The 23929-nt window shown below is 55.2% G+C and overlaps 1 protein-coding gene across 1 annotated transcript; it reads left to right on the top strand.

Annotated features, from left to right (window-relative positions):
- The first annotated feature begins 6669 nt into the window (after nt 1-6669).
- On the top strand, nt 6670-22837 carry CYGB (cytoglobin). Its single transcript, XM_005526794.3, has 3 exons — nt 6670-7186; nt 17277-17508; nt 18188-22837. The coding sequence occupies exons 1-3, from the start codon at nt 7044-7046 to the stop codon at nt 18350-18352; spliced, it is 540 nt and encodes a 179-aa protein (XP_005526851.1). The 5' UTR covers nt 6670-7043; the 3' UTR covers nt 18353-22837.
- The last annotated feature ends 1092 nt before the right edge of the window (nt 22838-23929 follow it).

Here is a 23929-nt window from a genome sequence, read left to right as displayed (position 1 = left end):
CCCATCCCATCCTCTTCCCAGGGAAGCCTTTCCCTCCGCTCTAAGCTCCATGGGCAGTGAATCGCCTTCACACATCTTGTCCCAGCTCAGCCCTTTGCAAAGCAGGACCTGTTCTGAAGTGATTTTGTGGGTTTAGGTTAACGAGAACAACTGGGAAGCGCCTCTGCAGGAGGGGCAGGGGGAAGGCAGCTGTGTGTGCCCTGCAGATCTGTGGACAAACACATGGGGCTTGACGGTGCTGACCTGGAGAAGAGCCCTGGAGCAGGCAGGGAGCTGCAGACACTGGCTTTGGGGTTGGGTTTTGCCAGGAGGATCCTCTCTGACCCCATCCCCAGCACTGCCAGTCCCACATGGACACCATGGGAGTGGGCTCTGATCCATGGTGCTCATCAAATCTGGGATGTGTCTCCCTTTGGGGCTGTGCACACAACCCTGAGGGTTCTCCCCAGGCCCAGCTCCATTTTGACCTCAGGGCATGAGACAGGGGCTGTTATGGGATGGACATTGGCCTCAGCAGGGAAGCTGAGAAAAGCCCCAGTCTGGGCATTCCCAGAACTCAGACAGAAAATAGCTTCATCCTGTAGAAGGGTTTTGAAACCAGAACCAAATCCAAGCAACCCAGACGGGTCCAGGTTCATTGAGTGGTTTGGTCTGAAATAAAGCAAAACTGAGCTTTACAGGAAGCCTGGCTTTCCATTCCCATCCAGCCAGGGCCAGAGATGCCCCCTAAGTCCAGCCACAACAAGGGTCTGGGACAGCAGTGGTTAATTCTTTCCTGGTGGACATGTCCTCTCAAAGTACTCCAAGCCCTGAAAACAACAGTCTCAAGCAGCACTTGAAATGTCAGTAAAACCAAATTCCTCTAAGGCCATCCAGTAAACAGCCCCCATTCCTGAACTTGGGGGTCAGCTGGAGCAAAGGGGATGGACCTGGCCATCATTACTGGCACTGACAGGATGGGAAACCTTTGTGAGAGTGGTGGAAGAAACATCCCAAGTGTGTCCTGCAGCCAGATGGAGACAAGAATGAATAATTCCTTCCTGAGTGTAAGTCAGGCCGGACAGAGGGTGCGGAGCTGCCTTACGCAAGGCACCGGGGAGCACATGGGGTGGCCAAGCCCCGTGTCCCAGCCAGCTGAGCCCCCAGGAGCATGGTCCGGTATGCTGGGAAGTCACTGGAGCCAAATAAACTGCGGCTTCTGGCTGAGCTGAAGCCCAAGAGGCTGGAAGGACCTTCCTTTCCCTGGCAATCTGGCAGCCTGGCTTTCGTAATCCCTGTGAGGACACTGCTGCTTGTAAACTCTTCTCCCCTCGCTGAGACCCAGCCAGGCCGACACCAGCAAAGTCCCCATTCTTGCACCCCAGATTCTGCCTGAGGCCCTGAGCTTTCTCCTTCAGGGACTTGTTTATAACCACACAGCCCTCTCTAACCAAACAGGGCACCATCACTGGGCTGCTCAAGCATCCCCCTGTGGGCACCAGCCCTGGGTGCTCCCTGAGTGAGAAAGGCAGCCCAGTCAGGGGGCAGTGCCTGAGTGCTGGCCCCTGCACTCTCTTGGGTGACCTCTGCAATGCAAAACATGTCTTCTGGAATCAATTGACTGAGGTCATTGGGTGACCTTGGGAGCCAAAACTCGCCCCTGTGCGGGAATGTATCACCTCCAAACACTCTTGATTGATGCTGAGAGGTGCTTGGTTCAAAGGCAAGGTAATGTGAGTGGATTAGTTAATGCTTCTTGCCCTGGCCCTTGAGAGCAGGGCTGGAATGACGGGGCAGACAATGGGTTTTGAAGGCTTTTCTTTTTAAGATATGAATCAATGAAGCTGTACAAGGAGCATGGATAATGTGATCAGAATAAGAATCAGGGCTTGTCTTTGAACCAGAGCGAAGTCCCTGACAGTGTTTACTTCATGTCCTGGCACCAAATGTGAGATGATATGAATATATTAGCTTACTGGCTTTCCTAAGCAACCTCTGCCATGCTCAGACCAGCTTCAGGAAGGAAAAGAGCAGCAAAGAGAATCAGTTTGGAAGTGTCGACTTGTTTTCCAATAACCTTGTCACCCTTGCTTACCACTGAAGGGTCTGGCTGTGCTCCAGGGGGGAAGAGCTGGGTCCTGGGGGTGAAGGGGAAGGTGGTGACACCAGAGACTGCTCAGGATCTGGGGAAGTTTACCAGCTGCCTAATGCCTTGCTCGTGAAGCCCTGTGGTGCTGGATCTCTCATCTGCTTCCTGGGTGTCTCTTGCTTCATCTCCCTCAGTTGCATCACAGGTTTTCAGTTTCTTCAAATCCCAGTGTGGAACTGGGAGTTTTTGCAACATTCCCAGTCGAGGAACAGGTTGGTCTGGGTTGGAAGTGTTCTTCAGGGTTGTCTTGGCAGCATCTCGCCCTGCCCTACCCTGCCCTGCCCTGTCCTGACAGAGAGCTCTAGCACCAGCCCCACCTCCCAAGGCTCCTTTCTTCCTGTTCCCCTGGATTTCCTAATCCTTGGGGGTTTTTAGATTGTGGGTTCGTAGGGATTTTTTGGAGAGGAAGCTAAAAGCTGTCATCAGGTTTAAGGTCATGGGGAGGTTGTGTTGACCCCATCACACCCAGTGCCTCTACCCTGCCTGCTGCTGCCAAGGGTCTTCATCCCCTACTCCCTTCCCAGACATCACCTCGGTGCGGCTGCTGTCCCAGTCCCCAGCATCCCACACCTTCCTGCTCCCACACATGGGGGTGGTGAGCTGAGACTGGAGTGGCCACAGGGTTTGAGGTCCCCTCTGGGATCTGGGGGCTTGGGGCAGGGTGCCACTCCCAGAGCAGAGGAGCCCTGTTCCCACATAAGAAGGGACTGGTTGTTTAAGCCCATTCCCTGCAGCTCTGGCAGCACCACCTGCAGTCTGGATTCCATCAGCAGAGGAATGTCTGCTCCCAGCTTTGCCCCTCACCACAGCCCACATATCACAGAGCTGCCCAGGGCTGGGAGGGGACAGCAGCTCTCATTGTCACTTCCCTGTCTCTTCCCAGCCAAGCTGAAGACAAATGGAAATGGGGAAGCCACAGTTTCTCGGTACTTCAGCTCTTTCCAAGAAAATCGGTGACCAAGCCTTCCAGCAATGTGGAAGTGGATAAACTGGGATCAGCCCTGCCTTGGGATGGGGATTCAGGCAGCAATCCAACCCCAGCTGGATCTGGGGGGGTCCTGCTGCCTGCAGCCCCTTCTGTCCTCCAGCCTGATCCTGCAGAGATGGCTCAGGACACAGGTACTGCCAGCACAGAGCTGGGGCATCAGGATTGCACACGGGTCTCCTGGGATCAGAGAAGCTGGGGGAAAGAAACCTGCAATAAGCACAGAGCATTTATACAGGCTTTAGGCTAAATCCTTCCCTCCCTGGGTAGCAGCACTGCAAAGCCATTTCCTAAAGTCTTGTCATTCCTTTTCAGGCCGGGACTTTGCAGTTGACAGCAGGGCTGGATTAGGAAAGAGGAGAGAGAGGCCTGGCCTGCTGAGAGCATTTCTGGGTGAGCTGGGCTGGCAACCAGAGGCTTTGTTTCAGTGAAGGTCAGGGTGACAATCCAGTATCTCCAGGTCAGATCCTGCAGCAGCCCAGAGTGGTTCTGGGAGGAGAATGAAGGAGGAACACCCAACCTGGCATGCACCACACTGGTGCCTTCAGCCTTATTCCACTCAGAAACCCAAGACTGCTCCTGTTCTGGCCAGGTTGGTGTCTTGAGGGTCTGGAGAAGGGATCCTCACTGCACCCCTGGAAACCCACCAGCACCGAGGCCTTGGGGCAGCTCCAGCAGCTCCTTCCCAAAGCACTCCCTGATGGATCTCATGTGGTGTCTTCGTGGGACCACCCCAAGTAATGGTGTCTGTCAGAAGGTCCCAGGGAGCTGACATTGCACAGGACACAAGAAGTGACCTGTTATTCTCCAGGAACCAGATAACAAGGCTGTCCCCCTGCACCAGGAAGGGTGGACTCAGACACAAAGGTCTGGATTTGGGGTGTCTGCCTTCGCCCCAGAGACAGTGAAGTCAAAGGTGGGGATCTGCCATCATCCACATCTCACACACCGCTGTGGAGATGAAGTCTTGGGGTTTTTTGCCTTCACCTCCCACTCAAGGATTAGGAGCCAAGTATATTTCTCATTGCACCCAGCATATAAGAGGAGGAGAGGCAACACGGGAGGAGTGGGAGAAGCCGTCGGCAGGTGGGTACGGACCCCTCAGGAGCACGGCATGCCACAAGCAGAGGCTTGGAGGGCCTGGAAACCCATCCTCACCTGCTGCAGCCAGGATGGAGGATGGCCTGAACAAGCACTTGATCTCCTGCTGCTGTGCAGAAGCTCTGGGAGAAGCAGGCTCAGGCTCAGCAGGGACATGGCACCACAGTGTCACCCCATCACGGTGACAGGTCCACAGGAAAGAGATGGAAAGCAGGAGGGCTGTGATGCTCAGCTGCTGAGGGATCAGGGTGTTGAATCAGGATCTGAGGGAGATGGATTGATTTCTTCAGTGTGGATTATGCAGGCTGACCCTATCTCAGCCTCTGCACTGGCCATGGGGACCAAGTTCTCTGTCCCCCTCCTTGAGTCCCATGGTCCTGAACTGCCCTGAGCAGCAGGCACCGTGCTGAGCTCCCCTCTGGGCCAGCAGGCAGCAATGGTGTCAACACAGCATCTTTCTCCTTCTGGAACAAGTCTCCTCCTAACCCCAAGCCCTTGAGAGCAACAGTCATGGGAAACCATGGAAACGGGTGGCAGGCACGTGACAGCGTGTGCCTGCACTCCTGCCCTTGATTTATGTTCCACGTCTGGGACCAGACGCAGAAATGCAGGGCTGTTGGGATCATTTGGGATTTTGAGGCAGTGTAGAATCACCACTGCTTTACTCCCCGTCTCCTTTTGTGGAGCAGGATGGGAATGGGGCTGGGCTCCTGCCAGGGCCAGACGTGACGAGCCCAGAGAGGGAGGCAGAAACCTGGAAAAGGCTGGGGGATTTCTCACTTACTTTTCTAATGTTTTCTAATACTTTAATATTTCTAAATGGAGACTTTTGAGCCCTGATATTTTGACTCCTGGTGCCAGGGAGTGAGGAAGAGCACTTGCTGCACCCAGGAACCACGTGCCAGTCTGTGAGCCTGGGGTTGACTAAGCCACCAGATACAAAAGCTCAAAGACTTCTTTTCTGTAAACACACAGCAAGTGATAACTAATGCTCGACCCAGATTACCCTCCCCAGGGTTCACATTGGTCAGTATTTGATTTTTCCCCCTTTTGACAGCACTTGCCCTGCATTGCAATTTTGCTCCGGGTTTAAGCTGGGTCTTTCTGGGTTTAAGCTGAGTCTAAAGCACCTCTTCCCCTGCACCTCAAGGGAAGGTGATAAGCTTGGCTGTGCCATCCCATGTCCAGGGGGGTTTCTCTGCTGCCTGGTGACCACCTGGGGACCTTGTAGTTAATGTTTGAGCTGGGGCTGTTCATCCCAGGGGCTAATGAGCACAAGGCAAATCCAAACTTGGTGAGAAGCTGATGATTCAGCAGCTGCTGGTGGTGGTATTGAACAATTCCTGACCTCTGGCCACGTCAGGCTGGCCACAGTGCTCTGCTGTCACACTGTGGGGTTCAGCAGCTCGCAGTTGAGCTTTGCTGTCGATCCAAGGAGCTCTGGGATGTGTGGGGCTCCCGGTCTGCCCCAGCACAGGTTCCCTGGGGTCCCACAGAGGGGGATCTGCGGGCAGCACGTTCTCCACCAGCTCTCATCAGCTCTGCAAGAGCAAATTTGCTGACACCACCAGTCTGGCGGCTGCTAATGGGGAGGTGGCCAAGGCTGGTTTGGAGGAGAAATACAGCAGAAAAAGCCTCGACAGCTCTGCAGCAACAAAGCTCCAGCCCCTCAAGGGGCTCAGCCACCCCGCAGCCCGTCTGTCGGTCTGTCCGTCCGTCTGCCCTGTCCTGGGGGGCGGCGGGGTGCGCTCTCTGCTCCGCTGCTCGCTGTTCCCTCCCGGGGGGACTCGCGGTTATTTCAAATCCCCGTAGGATTTTCCTGCTCTCTGTGCTAATGGACTGGGTTTAACACGCCGGATTGTCAGGGAGCTGGGAATGGCATTTGGGTAAAAAGCAGCCCCAAAAGCACACCCACGGAGGCGGCGGGGAGCCTGGAGTGGAGGTGTTCCCTGCCGAGGCGCTGCCAGGAGCGATGCAATCCACAATAATACCTTCATTTCACAAGTGCCTTAACTCTGGCTCCTGCCACAAGAACGGAGAGCAAATTCTCAGCATTAAAAAAGTCCCTTTGGGACAGACCGCGATCTCTTTTGGGGGGCAGAGAGATTCTCGCAGCTCTCCTCTCGACCCAACTCTTCGCAGCCCAAGAATTGGAGGTGAGGGGTTTGTCCTTCCGAACCTCCTGCAAAATCAGGGAGTGCAAAGAGCACAGCCGGGGCAGAACTCGGCACAGCGGGATAAAACCTAACTTTAACTCAGCACTCTGGATTCCGAATTTCCTCTGAGCTGTTTACAAAGGTCTGGGAAAAAAACTTCAGGCACTACCTCCCCCCGCCAGCCCCGTCCTGATGTTGCCCAGAACATCTCTCTCATCCCTCCCTTTCAGGGAGAGGAAAAAAAAAAAAAAAAAAAAAAAAAAGAAAGGAGGGAGGAGTGGGAGAGAGGAGGAGAGAGGGAGAAAGTGAGCTCACGTTCACACGTTGGTGAAGAGGCTGGTCTTGCAATGCCTTTGAATATTTTACTTTTAGGCAGTTCCTCATCAGTCAGCCACACACATCCGAGGCGAGCTGAAGCTAACTACAGCCATGGACAGCACTAGGAGATCTCAAATCTAATCGCACGCATCATTCCTCCAGGATATTTTTTAAATTCCATATCTAAACACGCTGACAGGCAGCTGCACTCACACTCTCTCTCACACACATCCACATCCACACGTCGCAGAGCTGCCGAGCAAACACCTTGTCTCCTCTCGCAGGATATACCCGCTCACACACATCTCTCTTTATCTCCTCCTGGCTTCCTGGAGGATCCTGCCGGCTGTTTTTCATGGAGAAAGTCCAGGGAGAAATGGAGATTGAGAGATGGGAAAGAAGTGAAGAGATTTCAGACGCAGAAAAAAAGGTTATTCAAGAGATATGGAGCAGAGTATATGCAAACTGCGAGGACGTTGGGGTCTCCATACTCATCAGGTATTTAAAAAACAAACCAAAAAAAGGAAGCAGCAAATCCAACTGAATCTCTTTATAGCTGAGAAAGAGGCAGAACAATATATAGAACTGAGTGGAGATGAATGACAGCGAGTGGGGAGCTGGCTGGGTGTATTTGCTGCCTGGGAGCAGGGAGGGATTCACAGCGCTCCTCGGATTCCCACACCTTTGAGCCGGGTGGCAGAGCAGGGGGAGCGGGGGGAGCCTCGCCGGGGACTTTGGGGGAAGCTGTTTCCATGCAAAGGTCACCTTAAGCTGCGGCCGGGGCTGGGGGCGGCGGAGGCGGGGGGAGCTCAGCCCCGGCTGCGGGTGCCTTGGGGCCCTGGGGTTTGTGTCCCCCCAGGGAGCGGCGTGAGGATGGCACGGGTCCGTAGCAGGCTGGAGGGTGAAATAATGCGAGTTGGGAGCCAAGATAAAACCCAAGCAGGTGTGTCTCCGAGGGCACCATCTGTCCCTCCGGCGGCAGCGTCGGCGGGAAGGAGAGCGCTGAAGTTGGCGGTGGAAGGGGGCTGTGGGGGGCACAGGAGGGAGAGGGGGGCAGGGGGGGACAGCAGCCCCGGGAGGGGGGTGCGGAGCATCTCCCGATGGCAGTGGGGCACAGACAGCAGCTCAGAGCTCTGCACATGCAGCCAGAGCAGGGGAGATGCTCTGGAGGTGGGGAGCAGAGGCAGGTGGGGGTTCTTGTGTTGTCTGGGAGTAAAACCATGTCCAGGTACACCGGGAAGGCGCCAAGTGGAAATGCCGCAGGGTGCCACTGGCACTGGGAGTTTGGGGTATCGGTGGGGTACGGCACCAACAGGCCGTTTCCCCTGTTTGGGAGGGGATGGGAGGATGGGCAGGGAAAGGAGAGGGGCAGGTGAGATGCCTGCAATGACCTATGGGCAATCAGCAAAGATCCTGTCCAGAGTCACACCGCTCATCCCTGGGGTCAGTAATGCTGGGGTGTCCCCGGTCAGACCCCCACCTGCACCAAACCAGGCACCCCAGGCGGGAGACCTGAGACTGGGTTGTGTCCTTCCCATTTTCTCCTGCAGCAGGGGACTGTGGATGTGCAGGGAACCCCTTGGATGGATCTGCTGTTTACTAATAATCATCTGAAAGTTTTCCAGCTGACTGAGCTAAAGCCCCGAGCCCATGGGGTCTGCAGGGAGCAGAGCCTCCCTGGACATCACAAGCAGAGCCAGTTCCCTCCGGGCTCGCTGCCAGCACTGCAATGGGATTTTCTTACCAAGACCCCTCTGCAGATTCCAAAATGACATTGGAGCCCCCTCTCCACCTCCTTCACAAACATTTCCTTCTCTCAGAGCCAGCTGATGGCTGAGCCCATTCTCATGGCCCCCACTCTGTGCAGGCAGTCAGGGCAGTCAGGAGGTGTGACAGCTCCATGGCTGGGGACACCAAACCTACCTAGGCTGGGGTTGAAGCAGAAGGAGCAGAGATCTGGGGGCTACATGATTCCCCTCAGCCCCATCCCATGAAGTTCAGCTTGGGGCTTGGCCACCAGCCATGCATGGCCAGCCCCTTGCCCAGCACACCTGGGTCATGTCATGCCCCATCTGCCAGCACTTCCAGGTGCCCGCTGCCCACAGACACAGGGAGGGTGGCTGTGTGCCCACTGCTGGCACCAAGGGACTCGTGGCAATGCCATGGGGATTCACCCAGGGCAACTCATTGCTTTTGGAGTCCCCATGGTGCTTGGAGCAAGGTTGGGCATGAAGGGAATTGAAATGTGACAGTGGGGACCGGGCAGCTGAGCTCTGATCCCAACTCAAACTTTCCCAGCAGAAGTTTTTGGTCCAGTTTGTTTTTTATTTTAAATCTAGGCAGAGTTGTGCACTGTGGTGAAGGTTTTGTCCTGCTGTGACAACAGGGCAGGACAGAACTGCCTTCTAGGATGAACCCTGGCTCTTTGGGAGCCTTTACATCCTTAGTCATGGCACATGCCCTGGCACATCCCAGCTAAACCCACCTGAGCCAGAGCTTCCCTTGGGCTGCCTAAAGTGCAGTCTGGCCTTGTGCATGTCCCTGGGGACAGTGATGCAATTTGGGAGAGGTACCATCCCCTCCAGCAGCACCGGCTGGAGCAGCACATCCCCCGCATGGCACAGCTGTCCCCCGGTCACAAACCCTGTCCCCAAAGAGGTCTTTGCGCTGCTGCTCTGCCCCCTGTGAGCTTTGAGCTGCACCTGAGCTCCCTGGGGAAGCAGGTGCGGGGAAAGCAGGGCAGCCCTGGCCGGGGCTGGCAGCTCGGGCTCTGCTGCTCTCCCAGCCGCGCTGGCAGCTGGCAGCAGCCGCCGGGAGAAGTGGGTCATGCGTGAGCCCGGCCCGGAGGCAGACACTTCCCAAGACGTGATTCAGCAGCTCCAGAGGTCGGGGCTGTGGAGGGGGCAGTGGCTGGCCGCTGGTGGGGTCGGTGAGAGGTGACCCAGCACATTTTGGATGGGCACACACACGACGTGCCGGGGGCTGGGAGCTGCCCCAGTTAGCCTCTGTTTCACCAGTGTCCTCCTGGTGCTGCTGCTCACCTTGCTAGGGAAACTGAGGCAGGAAGGGGTTTGCACCGGTGTGGCCAGGGAGAAGGAAGGGGGATGCGTGGCTGTGGACCTGCCTTTGCTGCAGCCCCCATGGGCAGAGCGGTGAGAGCAGTGAGAGCAGGTAAATCTATCAGCACGTCTTGTGGTCGGGGTCAAAACTTGGCTCCAGGGACTTGTTGGCAGAGGGTCTCTCCCTGTTTACCTGCTCCATCCTCTCTCCATCCCTTCAGAGCTGCTGAGGGCAGGGAATTCCATTTCCCATGTGGGAAGGCCTGGGGGGGTTTGCAGCACTATTGAAATTAATCCGGGGCTGATCCTGTGCCCCAAGGGGGGAGGAAGGGAGGCAGCAATGCCCCCCAAAAGGCAGTGATGGGGGGTCTGCGGTGTTGCCATCCTGCAGGAGCCCAGTCCAGCTCCCTCTGCCCCTAACCAGCATCCCAACCCTCCACCCCCAGCCTTCCCATGCTTTGCAGGTGGGGAAACTGAGGCACAGAGCTGGGCATCATGCTCCCATCGCTCGTGGCTGCTGCTGGTGCTTGAACCCACAGCAAACCCCTGGAGTCCTGCCCCAGCACGATGGGTCCCTGATCTCACAGAGCTCTGGGACCCCGGGGGACACAAACAAGAATAATGGGGGCTACGGCTGAGCAGCCACCGGATCCTGGGAATCTGCGCTCTGTGGTTAAAACTATGTCGCTAATTGACAATTTCCTCGGTGGGGAGCCTCGCCCCGGAGGAAGCAGAGTCTCCTCGCCACGCTCATCTTCCTCCTCGGGAGCTCTGGGGCCTCTGCAGGCTCCATCTCACAGCTGCCTTAACCCTTGCTGGAGCAGGAGCTGGGGCCGGAGCAGGAGCTGGGGCTGGAGCAGGAGCTGGGGCTGGAGCAGGAGCTGGGGCTGGAGCAGGAGCCTGGAGCGGTTCAGCGGGGCTGTGGCTCCTTGGCTGAGTGGTTCCCAAGAAGGCCGGCTGGGAGCCCTGGGCTGAAGCTCTTCCAGAGCCTCCCCATGCCCCCAGGCTCGTTGCTGCGCCTCAGTTTCCCCGTTGTTATTTAGAAAGCAGTCCTTTTTGAACCCTCGTTCACCACAGAGAGCAGGGCAGCCTTCAGAACCTGCATTAGCCCTGGCTGTGCAGTGCAGGAGCCTTCCAGCATGTGGCCATCCCTCCCAGGGTCCCCCTTTTCCCTTCCAATAGTTTATTGGCAATACTCTGAGACAGAGCTGGGGGATGCAAACACCTGGGGGTGCCTCGGAGCACCAGGGGTGAACATCAGAGGGGGTTTGGGACCCTCTCTCCTTTGCAGACCCCAACTAAGCCCAGCACCCAGGGCTAAAACCGCAGCCTGTCCCAGCGCTCGCTCCCACACCCACACACACGTACCAAGGCACAGATGTGGGACCACAAAACTTTATGGATCCCATCAGGGGACAAAACCCAGGGATAGTTTCTATTAGATCCCAGGAGAATCTGGACCAAATGTTAATGCCATGCCAAGTGCAGGGAACACAACCTGGCTCAGCCACCAAGGGCTGTGCCGCCTCCACAGGGCTTCTCCACCACTGCTCCCTCCGTCTGCATTTCAGAGCCATCAGCATTCCAAATTTCCACCTTCTCCATCACTCCTGATGTGCTCTTTCCCCCTCAAGAAGTGTAGGAGGGGAAGCAAAAGGTTTGCCAATGCAGGATCAGGCCCCTGGATTTCAACTGCTGCTTAGTCTGAGCAAACACACCTGGATTCAGACAGTTTGCAAAGAGATTTAAAATATGAAAGCACTCCTTGGATGCCAGACGTTATTGTGAGTTCTAGGTTAAAATAGCAAAAAATCTGAGTAATGAGTCTGGCAATGCAGAAAACCATTTTTTTTTTCCAGCTGAATCAAAAAAGTATGGTTTGAATCCACCCAAAAATAGCATTTAAAGAAGGGATTTTGCAGCTACCCCCAAAGCCAACATGTGTTTTGCGGAGGTGTCCATAGGGAAAGGCTCCGTTCCTGGCTGATGAAGGACACATTTCAGGGCAAAGTGGCTCAGAGAGATGCAATATCTTTCTTTGAAAAGAGCCCACTGAAAAGACCAGCAGCAGAGTCCCTGTCCCATGTTCACGAATAGTTGTGGTCGAGCTGAGATGTTTTCTCTGGGGACAAGGAGAGCCAGAGGGCAGCGGGGCCCTGCTCTGCTGGCACAGGCAAGCGTAAGGGACATTTCCCAACCTTACAACCACGAGCAGTGAGGGGGTGAGTGAGTGTTTCATAAGCTCAGCCTCAGAACAGCCCCTTCTCCTACCACTGTCTCTGATCACAGCTCCCAGGACCAGCCCTTCTGGTTTCTTCATGGCCAAGGCAGCTGTGTGGGGATGCCTGCGGCACATCCCACACCAGCCACGGCCTCGGGGCTGCCAGAAGCTTTTGGGATGTCCAGAGAAGAGCCTTTCCCATGTTCCCTGTCCCCGTGCTGCCCTTGCATCACCTGCAAGCCACTGAAGTAGAAAAACCCGGCTCAACACGCCGAGAGCTGCGAGGACACCCGTGACCAGGGCAAGCAAAGGCTCAGAGGGTGAGCGGTTTCCCTGGCCAGTTTCCCTGGCTGTGGCTGAGGATGGGTCGCTAGCAGCCGTGACAATCGCTCCTCCAGAGCAGGCGGCGAGGGAAGGCCGAGGCTCGGCTCTGCCAGCCGGCCCCGTTAATGAGGCTGCTGCTGTGGAGCGGGGCCGTGCCCGCCTGCCGAGCTTCAGGGCTCATTACGGGCAGGGAAATGCCAGGACAGCCCTGGCCAGGCTGGCACTGAGGGTGCCTGGGGAACGCAGAGTTCCAGCCCGCTGGCCATCCTGCCCGAGCTGGAAATCGCCAAGGGAGCGTTGGAGGGCAGAGGTGGTGGTGGTAGACACCGGCAACACACAGGTTCACAGTGTTAGTGGAACATGGACTACGTCCTTGTGGATGTGTGTCACTTGCCTCTTCACCCAGCCAGGGGTCTCCTTCCAGCTCCAAGGGAGGTGGGTCTCCAGAGACACGTGGGAAAGCTGCTTTGGTGCTGTTAATTCACTTCTCCCATGAAAGGTGTCCTTACCCCTACCCTAAAGGTTCATCTGTGCAGCCAAGAGGCTTTTGGCTGAATCCACATTTGTGGTATGGAAAAACAACAGTAATGAAGGCTTGGAGGTGTGAGTTGTGCACGCAGAAGTGAGCAGGACATGCCCCTGGGAGTTTCCAGCTCACATCCAAATGTATTTGGTGGAATCTTTGCTGCTGAGTCCACTCCCAGACTCACTGGGGTGTCCTGGTCCCTCTGCCTTGGCGCATTACAGCCTCTGAGCACGGTTCAGTGCTGTGCAGGATTGGGAGCCTGAAGCTTGGATTGAACCTGTTGAGCAGATTCAGTGTTGTGCTGGATTCTGCCCCAAGGCTTTGCAGTGGGATGTGGGTTTCACCTGGAGGAAGGCCAGCTACACGCTCCTCTCAGCTGCAGAAGAATCTGAATTTAGCATTAGTGTGTGGATGGGGGGCTTGGCCCTTTTCCCTCCAGCCCTCCCATGACAGAGCTGGAGATGTTGCCCACCACCATCTCCACCTGTCCAGGAGCTTTCAGAGAGAGGACATGGGAGCAAGCAAGCACAACCCCTTTTTTATTTGTTAGATTTGCCTTTTTCTGTCTTCCTGAGCTGTGGCATCGACACCTGTGAGACCTTCCTCACCCTGGGTTGGGTAAACAGCCAGGCAGCAGGCAGCAGCATTTCCCCAGCCTGAAAAGGGGATGATGGGCTACAGGTGGCTGGGAGGAGCAGGGGGAACGTGCAGGCGAAGCGGTGAGACAGCCCTTGGCATAATAAATAGCATCACACACCACCTGCCTACCCATTATCAGCTGCTTTGCAGGCACCCGAGCAGAGAGGAGTTGGAAGGAGAGGTTTGAAAAGGGGACAGGGAGGCTCCAGGCTGCCTTAGAGTTTCTCCCACGTAGAGGGACGAGGCGAGAGAAAACATGAAAGCATTGGTAGGTTGAGTCACCAACCCTGGAGGGATATAAGAGATGTGTACATGTGGCACTTGGGGACATGTTTTACTGGTGGGCTTGGCAGTGCTGGGTTAAGAGATGGACTTGGTGGTCTTAAAGTCCTCTTCCAACCTAAATGATTCTGTGGAAATCTAGAAAAAAAGCAGTCTCTAAGTGCTGGCTGGGGGTTCAGCTGAAGCCTCCCAGCAGATCTGAGGGCTCACAAACATTTTCACCTCACAGTTTGCAGAGTAAGTGAAGTATCAAGAGTTTAGGTGCTTGGGGGGACCACACAGCATCCAAGCGTCCTCTTTCCAGCTGGGGATGCAAGGAGGTGGCTGGGTGTGGAGGTTTCCTCCATGCAGGATTTGCTCTGCACGCTCTGGGGAGATGGAGGAGACACCACTCCTCCCTAACAGAAAACAGGTTTCCAGTAACTGCAGTGGGTTTGCACCTTAATTATTTCCTTTGGCTCTGCTACTGGGAATGGTTGTGTCCTTAAAGTTGTTATAAGGGCAAAAGAGAGAGGAAAAGCAATCCTGACATCCTGTCCACTGGGTCCAGATGTAGCTGGCAGAGTACAAATTAGCGGGTGGAGAATGGAATCACTTAAAAAGAAATTTAATGAGATCGGTATGCAGGCATCTGGTTCCTATCAATCATCATTTTGTGTGATATGAAATGGTAAATATCATCTTTTAATGACTCTGATGGAGAAAAAAAGCCCAAACCACACACACACACACATAATGATCAAAAAAACGTACAGAACCCAAGAGGTTTCAACTCTCAAAATTTTCTGGAGATGGAAAAACCCCAACCAACACCTCTTGTAACTCACTGTTGTTGGAATTATTTTATTTTTTTTTTCTCCTTTCCTCTGGTTATATTTAACCTTTGTGTTAAATTAATCTTCTCTGTTTATTAACAACTACCACTGAGTGAATCTCCTTCCCCTTTCTTTGTGGTTTGACAGCTCAAATATTTGCTCCAGGCAGAAGTTCTTGCTGCAGGCGCCTGCTGCTCTCCAAGGAGAGGTGGCTGCAGGTCTCTGGCCATCCATGGGCTTGCTTGAAGCGAAGATGTTTTAGGGCTCCTCTGTTTCAGTTCCCCACCAAAGAAATCCAGCAGATACAGGATTGAACATGAGCTGAAGGTTTGCTGGTTTTACATCCCCAGCACCGCAGATCCCCTGGGGAAGCTGCTGGGCTCAGCTCCTGTAGGGCCGTTTCCCTGAAGCAGGGAAAGATGGAAACCCAGTATTTGGACCATTCATTTGTCTGGTCTCATGCAGGTTGGGGTATTTTCAGGGTTTAACCAGTCTTTGCTCCTGGCATATCTGGCCAAGAGCGGGGGAGAGGTGAAGGTGATGGTCCCAGGGTCTCCTTTTGGCCCTTCTCTTGTTGGGGACTCACTGCAAATCCTGATGATGCAGAGATCAGTTCCCCCCTTGCTATTCCCTTCCTGGTTCAGACCAGGAATTTTTCTCAACTCATTTCCCATGCCTTCAGAACATCCTGCTCTTCAGCTGAGATAAAATACAGCTTTTCAGGGAGCTTCCTGTGGTTTGGGGTTCAGAGGCTGAGGCACGCAGAGACCAGCTGGCAGCCTCCATCCCCTGTCTGGGGCAGCAGGTCCCACTTCCAGTGACATCCCTTGCTCCCAGTGCCTGGGGGGAGCGTGTTAAGGGGAAAGATCCACTAGCAGGGATGGTAAAACCCTGAGCTCTGACCCCAGCAGGATGGTCCCTGTTGGAGCTAGAGGGCTTTGCTGGGTGACTGGAGCTGCAATAGCTTCAACAAAGGTGGGGAGAGATGGGATGGGGGCAGAGGGATGCTGAGTCCAGCTGGAAAAAATGGTTCCATTAAATCAGAATGGAACACTTGCCTTTCTGTGGGGAAATGCCCAGGGCAGAAGCCTTAAATCCTGGGAATGATGTTATCCATGCAGCCGTGGCCAGCTCCATCCCCCAGCACCTCTCTGACAGCTCTGGGCTGAAGGTCCGAGCATCTCTGTGGCAGCAGGAGCTGGAGACAGCCAGGCCTGGGAGTGATTTCTCCCAACAGGGACCAGATGTGTCAGGAGGAGCTGTGCTGGGGGTAGGAGGCTGCACAACAACAAGAGGAGTTTTGTCATGGGTCCCCTCTGGGTTTTAAAAGCAACACCTTGTCTCCCCCTTCCACCTTCCTTCCTCCCCCACCCTTTCTGCTGCACACTCTTCACACCTCCAAAACCTATTTTGGGCCATCTGATGAATCCCAGATGCCTTGGGGAAGCAACAGAAGCGATGGTGCACTCCAGGCGCTGCTTCACGCCGCTTCCTTGGCAATGCCCCCAAGCTTTCACAAGCCAAGGGAGCGGGGGAAGGAAGGGAGGGGGGAAAAAGGAGGATAACAAATTGGTAAAGGAGCCTGGTACTCAATATTGTGATTATTCATGGAGTGGTGAGTGGAGAAGAAGATCCCACCTGGTTCTGGAGAGAAGCAGTGACGGTTGGAGAGAGAGGTGGGATGGATTCAGGTTCCTGTGGTTTGGGATGGTGCTTGGGATGGGGGTTAGGGAGGGGAGCAGGCAGCCTGCCTGGAGCCAGGAATGATGGGGGACAGCCTGAGAGCACTCTGCTGCCTCCTGAGCATCCTTCAGCAGTCCATAGCCAGGGAGAGCCCCGTAGGAGGGAGGGAGCTGTGTGAAAGCGGGGAACAAACACTGACGTGGTTCTCTCCTGCATAAATTAGGTGGAAGGGGGTGGTTAATGTGACTCAAGTGGCAGCCCCAGCTGCAATCCTGGCATGGGTGGTGTTGGCACTGGTGGCTCCAGCCCTGCTCTCTGTTACCTTGAGCCCTTCAACTCCCTGCCCTCTCCAGCCCTCCACCTCCCTGGGGAGCTCAGCACATCAGCTGTGACCACAACTTCATTTCTTTCAGCTGCATTTCATTGGGGTTGGTTTAATCCTGCAGAAAAGAGGGTCCCCAGACCACACACACCCACACAGAGGGGCTGGTGAGTTTTGGGAGTATCCTTGTGCTGGGAAAAATGTCACAAATGAGCAGTGACATCAGCTCAGGCCTTAGGTCCTGCTGGAGACTCAGGTGGGGCAGCTCGGACAAGGGGAGACTGTTCGGGGTGGCAATGCAGAAATAAAGCCCATGGGAGCAAGGAGAGGCTGGGTGGGATAGAGAGAGGTTTTCATGCTCATCTCCAGCTCTCTGAGGCAGGATGTGATGTTTTGATATATGTGGGCACGTATCCAGCATCTGGCACGCCTGGGTGGCATCTCTGGGCATCAAGAACTCAGTCTTGCTTCTGCTTTGGGAATGAATATCCAGCTGTGATGACCTTGTAGCAGATGGGGTTTGGGGAAAAGGCATCAACCTGCTGGTTTACAGACAGCTGAATGCTGCAGCTCCTGGGGAATTGGATAGGAAAATCAGCCCTGGCTGTGGGAGATGCAGGGGGTGGCTTCCAGCATCTCCATCCCCTGTGCTTTGCTTTAACCCTTCAGCCTGCTCTCCCCCTCCTGATGGCATTTCCTGTCTGTTCCTTCTGGAAGGTTTTTTGTGAACTTCCCCTCGGCCAAGCAGTACTTCAGCCAGTTCAAGCACATGGAGGACCCTCTGGAGATGGAGAGGAGCTTGCAGCTGCGCAAGCACGCTCGGAGGGTCATGGGGGCCATCAACACCGTGGTGGAGAACCTCAACGACTCTGAGAAAGTCTCCTCCGTCCTGGCCCTGGTGGGCAAGGCCCACGCCCTCAAGCACAAAGTGGAGCCCATCTACTTTAAGGTAAAGGAGAGGAGCAAAATAACCTTTGGGCAGCTTTAGGAAGAGGGCAGGGGAGCAGGAGCTGGTGCTGCCTGTCCTCGGCTGGAGAAGCTGGGCTGGATGTGGGGGCTGCTCCCCACACAGCTGGAGTGTCCCACTGTGACACTGTCCTGTGGAGACCACCATCCCCACACCCAGCCAGTGCCAGAGCCCCCAGCACCTCCCCCTGCCCAGGGTAACACCCCTGCCCGTGTCCATGTTGTGCCTGTGTTGCCCTTCTTTTGGAAATTAAGCACGATAGCAGGGACTCAATTAGCTGGCTAATTAACTGGTTCGAGTAATAACACCAAGATCACGGGTTTGAGCCACACGTCGCTATCCACTTAAGAATTGATGATCTTTATGGGTCCCTTCCATCCTGGAATATTCTGTGATGCTGCAAATAATTTGAGGTGCCCAGACTGGGGAGATGCTTCAGCCTGCCAGCAGCTCCCTCCCCATGCCTGGGTCTCTGGCCTGCTGCCTGGGCAGGCTGGTGACCTGTCCTGTCTGCTCCCAGGGGTGTCATCTGACCTCCAGGACATGTGTGTCCTACAGACAGCAACAGGGTTCAAGTGTTTCTGTAGGAAAGAGCTGAATTTGCTGTGAGCAGCTCCCTGGAGAGTTGCTAACCCCTTGCTTGCTGTCTGCCTGTCCTCAGAAACTGACTGGAGTCATGCTGGAGGTCATTGCTGAGGAATACCCCAACGACTTCACCCCCGAGGCACACGGAGCTTGGACCAAGATGAAGACCCTGATCTACACCCACGTGACAGCAGCCTACAAGGAGGTGGGCTGGGCTCAGTACCCCACTGCCACCCTGTGAGTGCCCAGGGGGCCACCAGAGGGGCAGGGAGGGCTTTGCTCACCCCAGGACTTCACTCTGGTCTCTTCTCAAGATCTTTGCTCGGTTTGGGGAGCCCGGTAGGGCCAGTTCTGTCAGCTGCCAAGTCACAATTTGATCTCCACGGGGTTTAAAAAACAAACTTAATAAGCCAAAAAAACCACAGAAGCATGAAGGGTGTGGGTGGGTCGGGGTGAAGCAGTTGAAGGGGATGCAGAGGGCGAGGGGAGAGCATTGGTTGTTGGCTCCATCTTCCTGTTCTGGCCTGTCCATCACCACCTCCCAAATCCTGCACCTCACTTGCACCATCTCAAAGTCCCTTGTACAAGTGCTGCCCCCTTCACTGACAAACAACACAACCCTCATTTTCCATGTGAAGCCCCTGGGTAAGCCTGGCTTTTGGGGGCACACATGGAGACCTCTGACTGGCATCGAGAATGCTTTGCTTTGCACTTTCTATATCACCTGGCAGGGCTGGCAGCCAGAGCCACTCTGGGTGCCCATCACCCTGTGCTCCAGGTGGGCAGCAGCCCTTCCCTCTCCTGTCACCCACAGTCCCTGCCCTTGGCTGGCTGCTGCAAACCCTCCTGGGCTGGGGGAGACTGGGAAGGAGGGGGATGCCTTTGGGCTGCCTCCCCTCGTGGCTCGGAGCACGGTGTGTAGGTGGGGTCCCTGTGCCACACGTGGGGAGCTGGTGAGCCCACCCACTGCCCTTCAGCTCCCTGAGGATGGGCTTGGGTGGCACATGATGTGCCACTGCCCTGGCAGCTGGTGTGTGTAGATTTGTCCCCCTCTCAGTGAAAAGGAGGGGTCAGGCTGTGACCAGGAGGAGAAAAGATGGCATGGACCTATCAGGAGGGATTTCTGGGTATGAGGAAAGGTCCCTTCTCTGTTAAAATTAGTAAATACCTTGTACAGAGCATATTCCTGCCCTCGTGGTGAGACTGGGCTCCTCCGAACAAAGTGCCTGGTAGAAATCAGCTCACGCAGGAGCTGTGTCCCTCTGGGGACAGCCGTGCTCCTGCCTGTGCCTGACAAAGGCTTCTCCCACACCCCCCAAGACATGGCTGCACAGCTTGGAGCACTCATCCCACCTCCAACACCAACTCCTCCTGAACCTCCGGGTGAGTCTACCTGATTTGTGCCTCAGTTTCCCCTGCAGTTATGAAAACGGGAGGAGGAGCAGCCCCTCCTGCCCACATGTGGTTGGATTTAAAAGATTTCTGGGAACTGAATGGCAAAGGATTGAGGATGAAATGTCAGATGTGCCGGGGAGCTTTGGAATCCTCGCTACCCAATATTTCCCTAAAGGCCTCTGCTATTTTTAGAGCTCTAGCAAGCAGTAAAGGCAATGTTATCTGTTGAAGAGGGAGGAGGGTTCCCTTCTGAGATTTCCTCTGGCCTCGCTCCACCGCTGTCCTGGAGAGCTGGCAGCTTCCTGAGAGAGACCAGCTCCTCTCCTGGATGCCAGCTGGACAGGCAGCAAGCCCTCAGTTCCAACTGGGATCCCTACAGCCACCTTAGGGACATCCCTCCACTGTGGGGACACTGCTGCAGGGGGCAGCGGTCACTCCTCCAGGCTGACCTCCCTCCTCCAGAGCAAACACACAGAAGCTTCTGCTTTGCTCACCTGTGCTTTTAATCATCCCCAGGGACAGGTTTATTCTGTCTCAAAATAGCCCCAGGACTCCAATAGTGTCACTACAGCCACTCTGGCCTCGCAGCTCTTTCCTTTCTGCATCCCACATTACCACTGATGGAGAGGAGCAGTGGAGCCTGGAGCAATGGCACGTCCTGGGCATCCAGGGACAGCTGGGTGGCACTAACAGCTCTGGCACCGCTGTCCTTGGCCTGGCAGCGTGCAGCATCCAGGGGGCTGTGGGGAGGGGACAGGCAGCAGGTGCTGAACCATGCTTTTTTGCTCATGGGGTTGCTGTCAGAGTCAGCACCCCCAAAATTCAACCCATCAGCCTGCACTGGTGAGGGTGCCACCAGCTGCTGCCTCCAGCTCACACTGCAGTGTCACAGCAGCTGCTCCTCCCTGAGTGTCAGTGGAGGCATCCCTCAAACAGCCGCTGCTGCCTGGGGCAGGGATGGATGGGAAAAACCTGTTCAGCCATTGACTTCCCTCCAGGGCAGGACTGGAGGGAGATGGCTTCGATCAAGACTGTTAGATGCTATTTGTGTGTGTGCACATCATGGGACTCTCACGAGCACAGCTTTGCTGACTCCTGCCAAGGCCTTGAGGCCAGCAGCACGTATTTCTGATGAGTTCATGCACTCCCTGTGCTCTGCAGATGCTGGGCCAGGGATGTTTCCGTACAGGGACGTTTCATCTTTCGACAAAATTTGCACATTAGCCTTTGAGATTAATAATCTCCAGGTGGAAATTTTATTTTTGCAGCGCAAACCCTTCCCCTCCCTTCCCACAATCAAAACTGGGCGCCCAGTCCACAGAGAAGCCACTTTGGAGTGTCTGGAAATTCTCCATGTTCATACCCAACCTACCCGTGTGCCTTGGCTTTTGGGGAGCAGCATCAGGGAGGTTCCCCCCACCTCCCCATTAAACAGTGCTTTGGTTTCTCCTTTCTTTTTCTACATCCCTAGGAAAAGCTGGCCCGCGGCCTCGTGCGCCCACACGTGTGCATGTGCTGGGCTTGGGGTTTTTTCCAGGCACTTTTTCCTAAAGCAGATCCAGATGTGTGCAGCTGCTGTCCCTCGAGGAGCACCACCCCCCACCACCCCCCATCAGCCAAATTGCAGGCCACTCCAATAGATGCAAACAAAAACATGTTTATTTTTATCAGCTTTGTAGGAAGTAACATGAAGCAGGAGGGCGGCCAGGGCAAAGCTCGGGATGGGAGGAGATGGAGATAAAATGAACGCCCCCTCTTTGCAGCCCGCAGTAGAGGAGGCATTGCTTAAATCCAGGAACATTCTCCTCTGGGGAGAGATGAAGATCTACTGAATAAGGAAAAAGTACCATTCCAGAGTGACAGGGCTGATAAATGCCGTGTGGAAGAGCAGAAAGGCTGTGCGTGGCTCTCTGGCACACACACATCCATGCACAGCCATTCCCTGTCACTGCCAGCCCACTGCTCCCCCCCGATCCCACCACAGCTGACTGGGGGCCCCTTGTCCCTGCTTTGTTCAGGTCTTGCTCTCTGGGGCTTGACCTTTCACTTCCTGGCACGCTTAGGCTGAGCTAAGGGCGCTTTGGGCTGAGCTTTGCTCTCCTTGGTGGTGGCAGGTAAGGACCAGCTTACAAAGTCTTTCCCCAAAGCTCACAGGTGAGAAGCTGAGGCTCAGGGCATCCTTGCCAATGCATGTTGGGGTTGGCTGGTCTCTCTCCTACCCTGTGGAAGACCCCTGTGCCTCCCAGCCCCAGCCCACCCCTGGCACTATCATCAGGGCTGGGAGCTGTGACCAGGTGGGAAAGCCTTTGTGCCCCTGCCAGAGGTAGAGAAATGCTGAGTGAGGGGGGGATTGGGTGTCCCTGGGGCAGGGTCCCCCTTGAGCACCTCGTCCTGGCTCTCTTTGGCAGCACCCACTCATATCAACCAACTCTCACCCCCTGCCCTGCAGCTCAGTGTTTGGTCAGTGGGAGGTGGGCACTGGAGGGAATGGGAGGCACTGGGTTGGGGTGGGGCACAGATCCCACCCACCCTGTCTCCCCCTCCCATGGCAAACATTCACAGCAGGCTTAGCTCTGCAGGCACCCAGCTAGAGACACCCCCCAACACCACCAGAACCTTTATGGGCCTTGTGCCACCAACCTCATCTTCTCTTGGGGGGTGACAAATCCCCAAGGCAGCCGAGCCCTGAGCTCTCCCAAGGGAGTCCTCTCGCATCTCTGCCGCTTTGTCCCACCAAAGAGGTCGCAGTGTCCCCCCACTCTCTGAGGGGATGCTCAGCGACTTCAGGGGGGACCAGACATCACCTGGCTGGACTCTGGTGCCAGAGCTCAGCCTTCCCTGCCCCTTGCCATAGGGAAGCTGCCCTGGCGTGGGGATGTCGGAGCGAGGGCTGCTGGGGGCCAGCACCATCGACGCCAGGCAGAGGGATAAAAGCGAAACCCACGCGCTGACCTTGGACCAGCTTAGGGAAAGGGAGGGACAAAACCACCTGCCTGGCTCCCACCTCTTTGCCAGGCTGCAGCACTAATTATTTTCCATAGCTGAAGTCGTCTCTAATTGTTAGTTACGTCTGAAGCAGCCCCAGCGTGACCCACAGACGTGAGCGTGCGCGGTCTGATGTAACTCCGTGTCTTTCCTGTTCCTGCTGCGGATCCTGTTCATGTTCGTGTTCCTCGGCGCTTCCGTGCTGGTTTTATACCTGCGTTCCGTGTATATGGGTGTAACTTGTTTTTCCTTTTTGTAGGTTTTTAGTATGTTTGTAACCGGACAAAATGGTGTTATTAAACTGAAACTTGTATCTTCAGTGGATAAATCAATCAAACCCTCTCCAGCTCCGCTTGGTTTCTTTCTGATGGGGTGGCTGGAAGGTGGGGGGGTGTCGGGGGGCTGCCCCATGGCTGTGTGGGTCTGGGGGTTCCTGCTCATTCTCAGGGAGCTTCTTTGGCTGGAAAGCAGCAGCAAAGGGAGTGGATGTGCCCACCAAGGGTGGTAGAGGCATCTTAGCAGTGCACTCAGGTGGGGAGAGAAGGGTTTGTCCCTCCTCCAGGCTCTTCACTTGGCTTCCAGGTACATTGTGCAAACCAGTGGAGGGTCCCTGGATCAGGAGCTATTCCTGTGCCTTCGGCAGCCCAGCCAGCCCAAAATGCTCCCTGATGGCCACAACATGCAGCAACCACAACCACCGAGGGCTGTGAGCCCATTCCCAGCCTGTAAAAATAACAAACAGCTCCCTGAGCAGCAGCAGCTCAGCTTTCCGCGTCTCAGTCCCTGGTGCCTCATCCTGTGCCTCTTGCTGAGGCTGGATCACGTTGCAGGGGGATGGGTCCCAGAAGGGTTGGGTCACTCTGTGGTTTCTCCCCATGGCTCTTTCCAGCTCCCTCATTTGTGAAACAGGCCCTCTCAAGTTCAGTTGACACCGGCCAACCTTTCCAAGGTTGTTTGCAGAGGATGGATGGACAAACAGACAGACTCATGCTATTGTCCCATAAGCTCCATTGCTGTGGGATACAGGGCTTGGAAAACAAGTTCAAGCAATCCTGTTTATTGTTACTCTTTACCCCGAGTACAGAACATTCTTTCAGGAATGGGAAAACCCATCCCACCAGGGTCGTAGAAAATACCAGCACCTGGCCACAAGCTATTTTAAGGGGAGAAATCCCAGTTTCAGACTGAGGCTGGGGGGAAACAGTTCTGAGAGGGAGGAGGGCAGAGATTGGTGTCTTGGAGGCTGCTCAGGGTCTTGGAGAGCCTTGTGCCAACTTCTCCTGGTGGACTGAGGGCAACAATGCCATTTTGCACCCCCTTATGTTGGGAAAAAACAGCAGTTAAATGTTGTAGTTTTGCATGGGCAGGCACTTGAGCTACTCTGGAGTCCCCAAGCCTCAATTACAAGGGTGGTCTTACAAGGGGAAGCTTTTTCTTT

The sequence above is a fragment of the Pseudopodoces humilis genome, chromosome 21 (assembly GCF_049639895.1).
Source record: "Pseudopodoces humilis isolate 2021_Gansu_Grassland_sample_001 chromosome 21, ASM4963989v1, whole genome shotgun sequence".
In the NCBI taxonomy this organism is placed as follows: domain Eukaryota; kingdom Metazoa; phylum Chordata; class Aves; order Passeriformes; family Paridae; genus Pseudopodoces; species Pseudopodoces humilis.
The sequence above is the reverse complement of the archived record's forward strand: the minus strand, read 5'-3'. Positions and strand labels throughout refer to the sequence as shown.

Bases quoted from the DNA above. Each gene is read 5' to 3' on its own strand.
- CYGB (XM_005526794.3), top strand. From the start codon at position 7,044: ATGGAGAAAGTCCAGGGAGAAATGGAGATTGAGAGATGGGAAAGAAGT. The intron at 7,187-17,276 runs GTATTTAAAAAA...TCCTTCTGGAAG, and splicing joins GGGGTCTCCATACTCATCAG to GTTTTTTGTGAACTTCCCCT. The intron at 17,509-18,187 runs GTAAAGGAGAGG...GCCTGTCCTCAG, and splicing joins TGGAGCCCATCTACTTTAAG to AAACTGACTGGAGTCATGCT.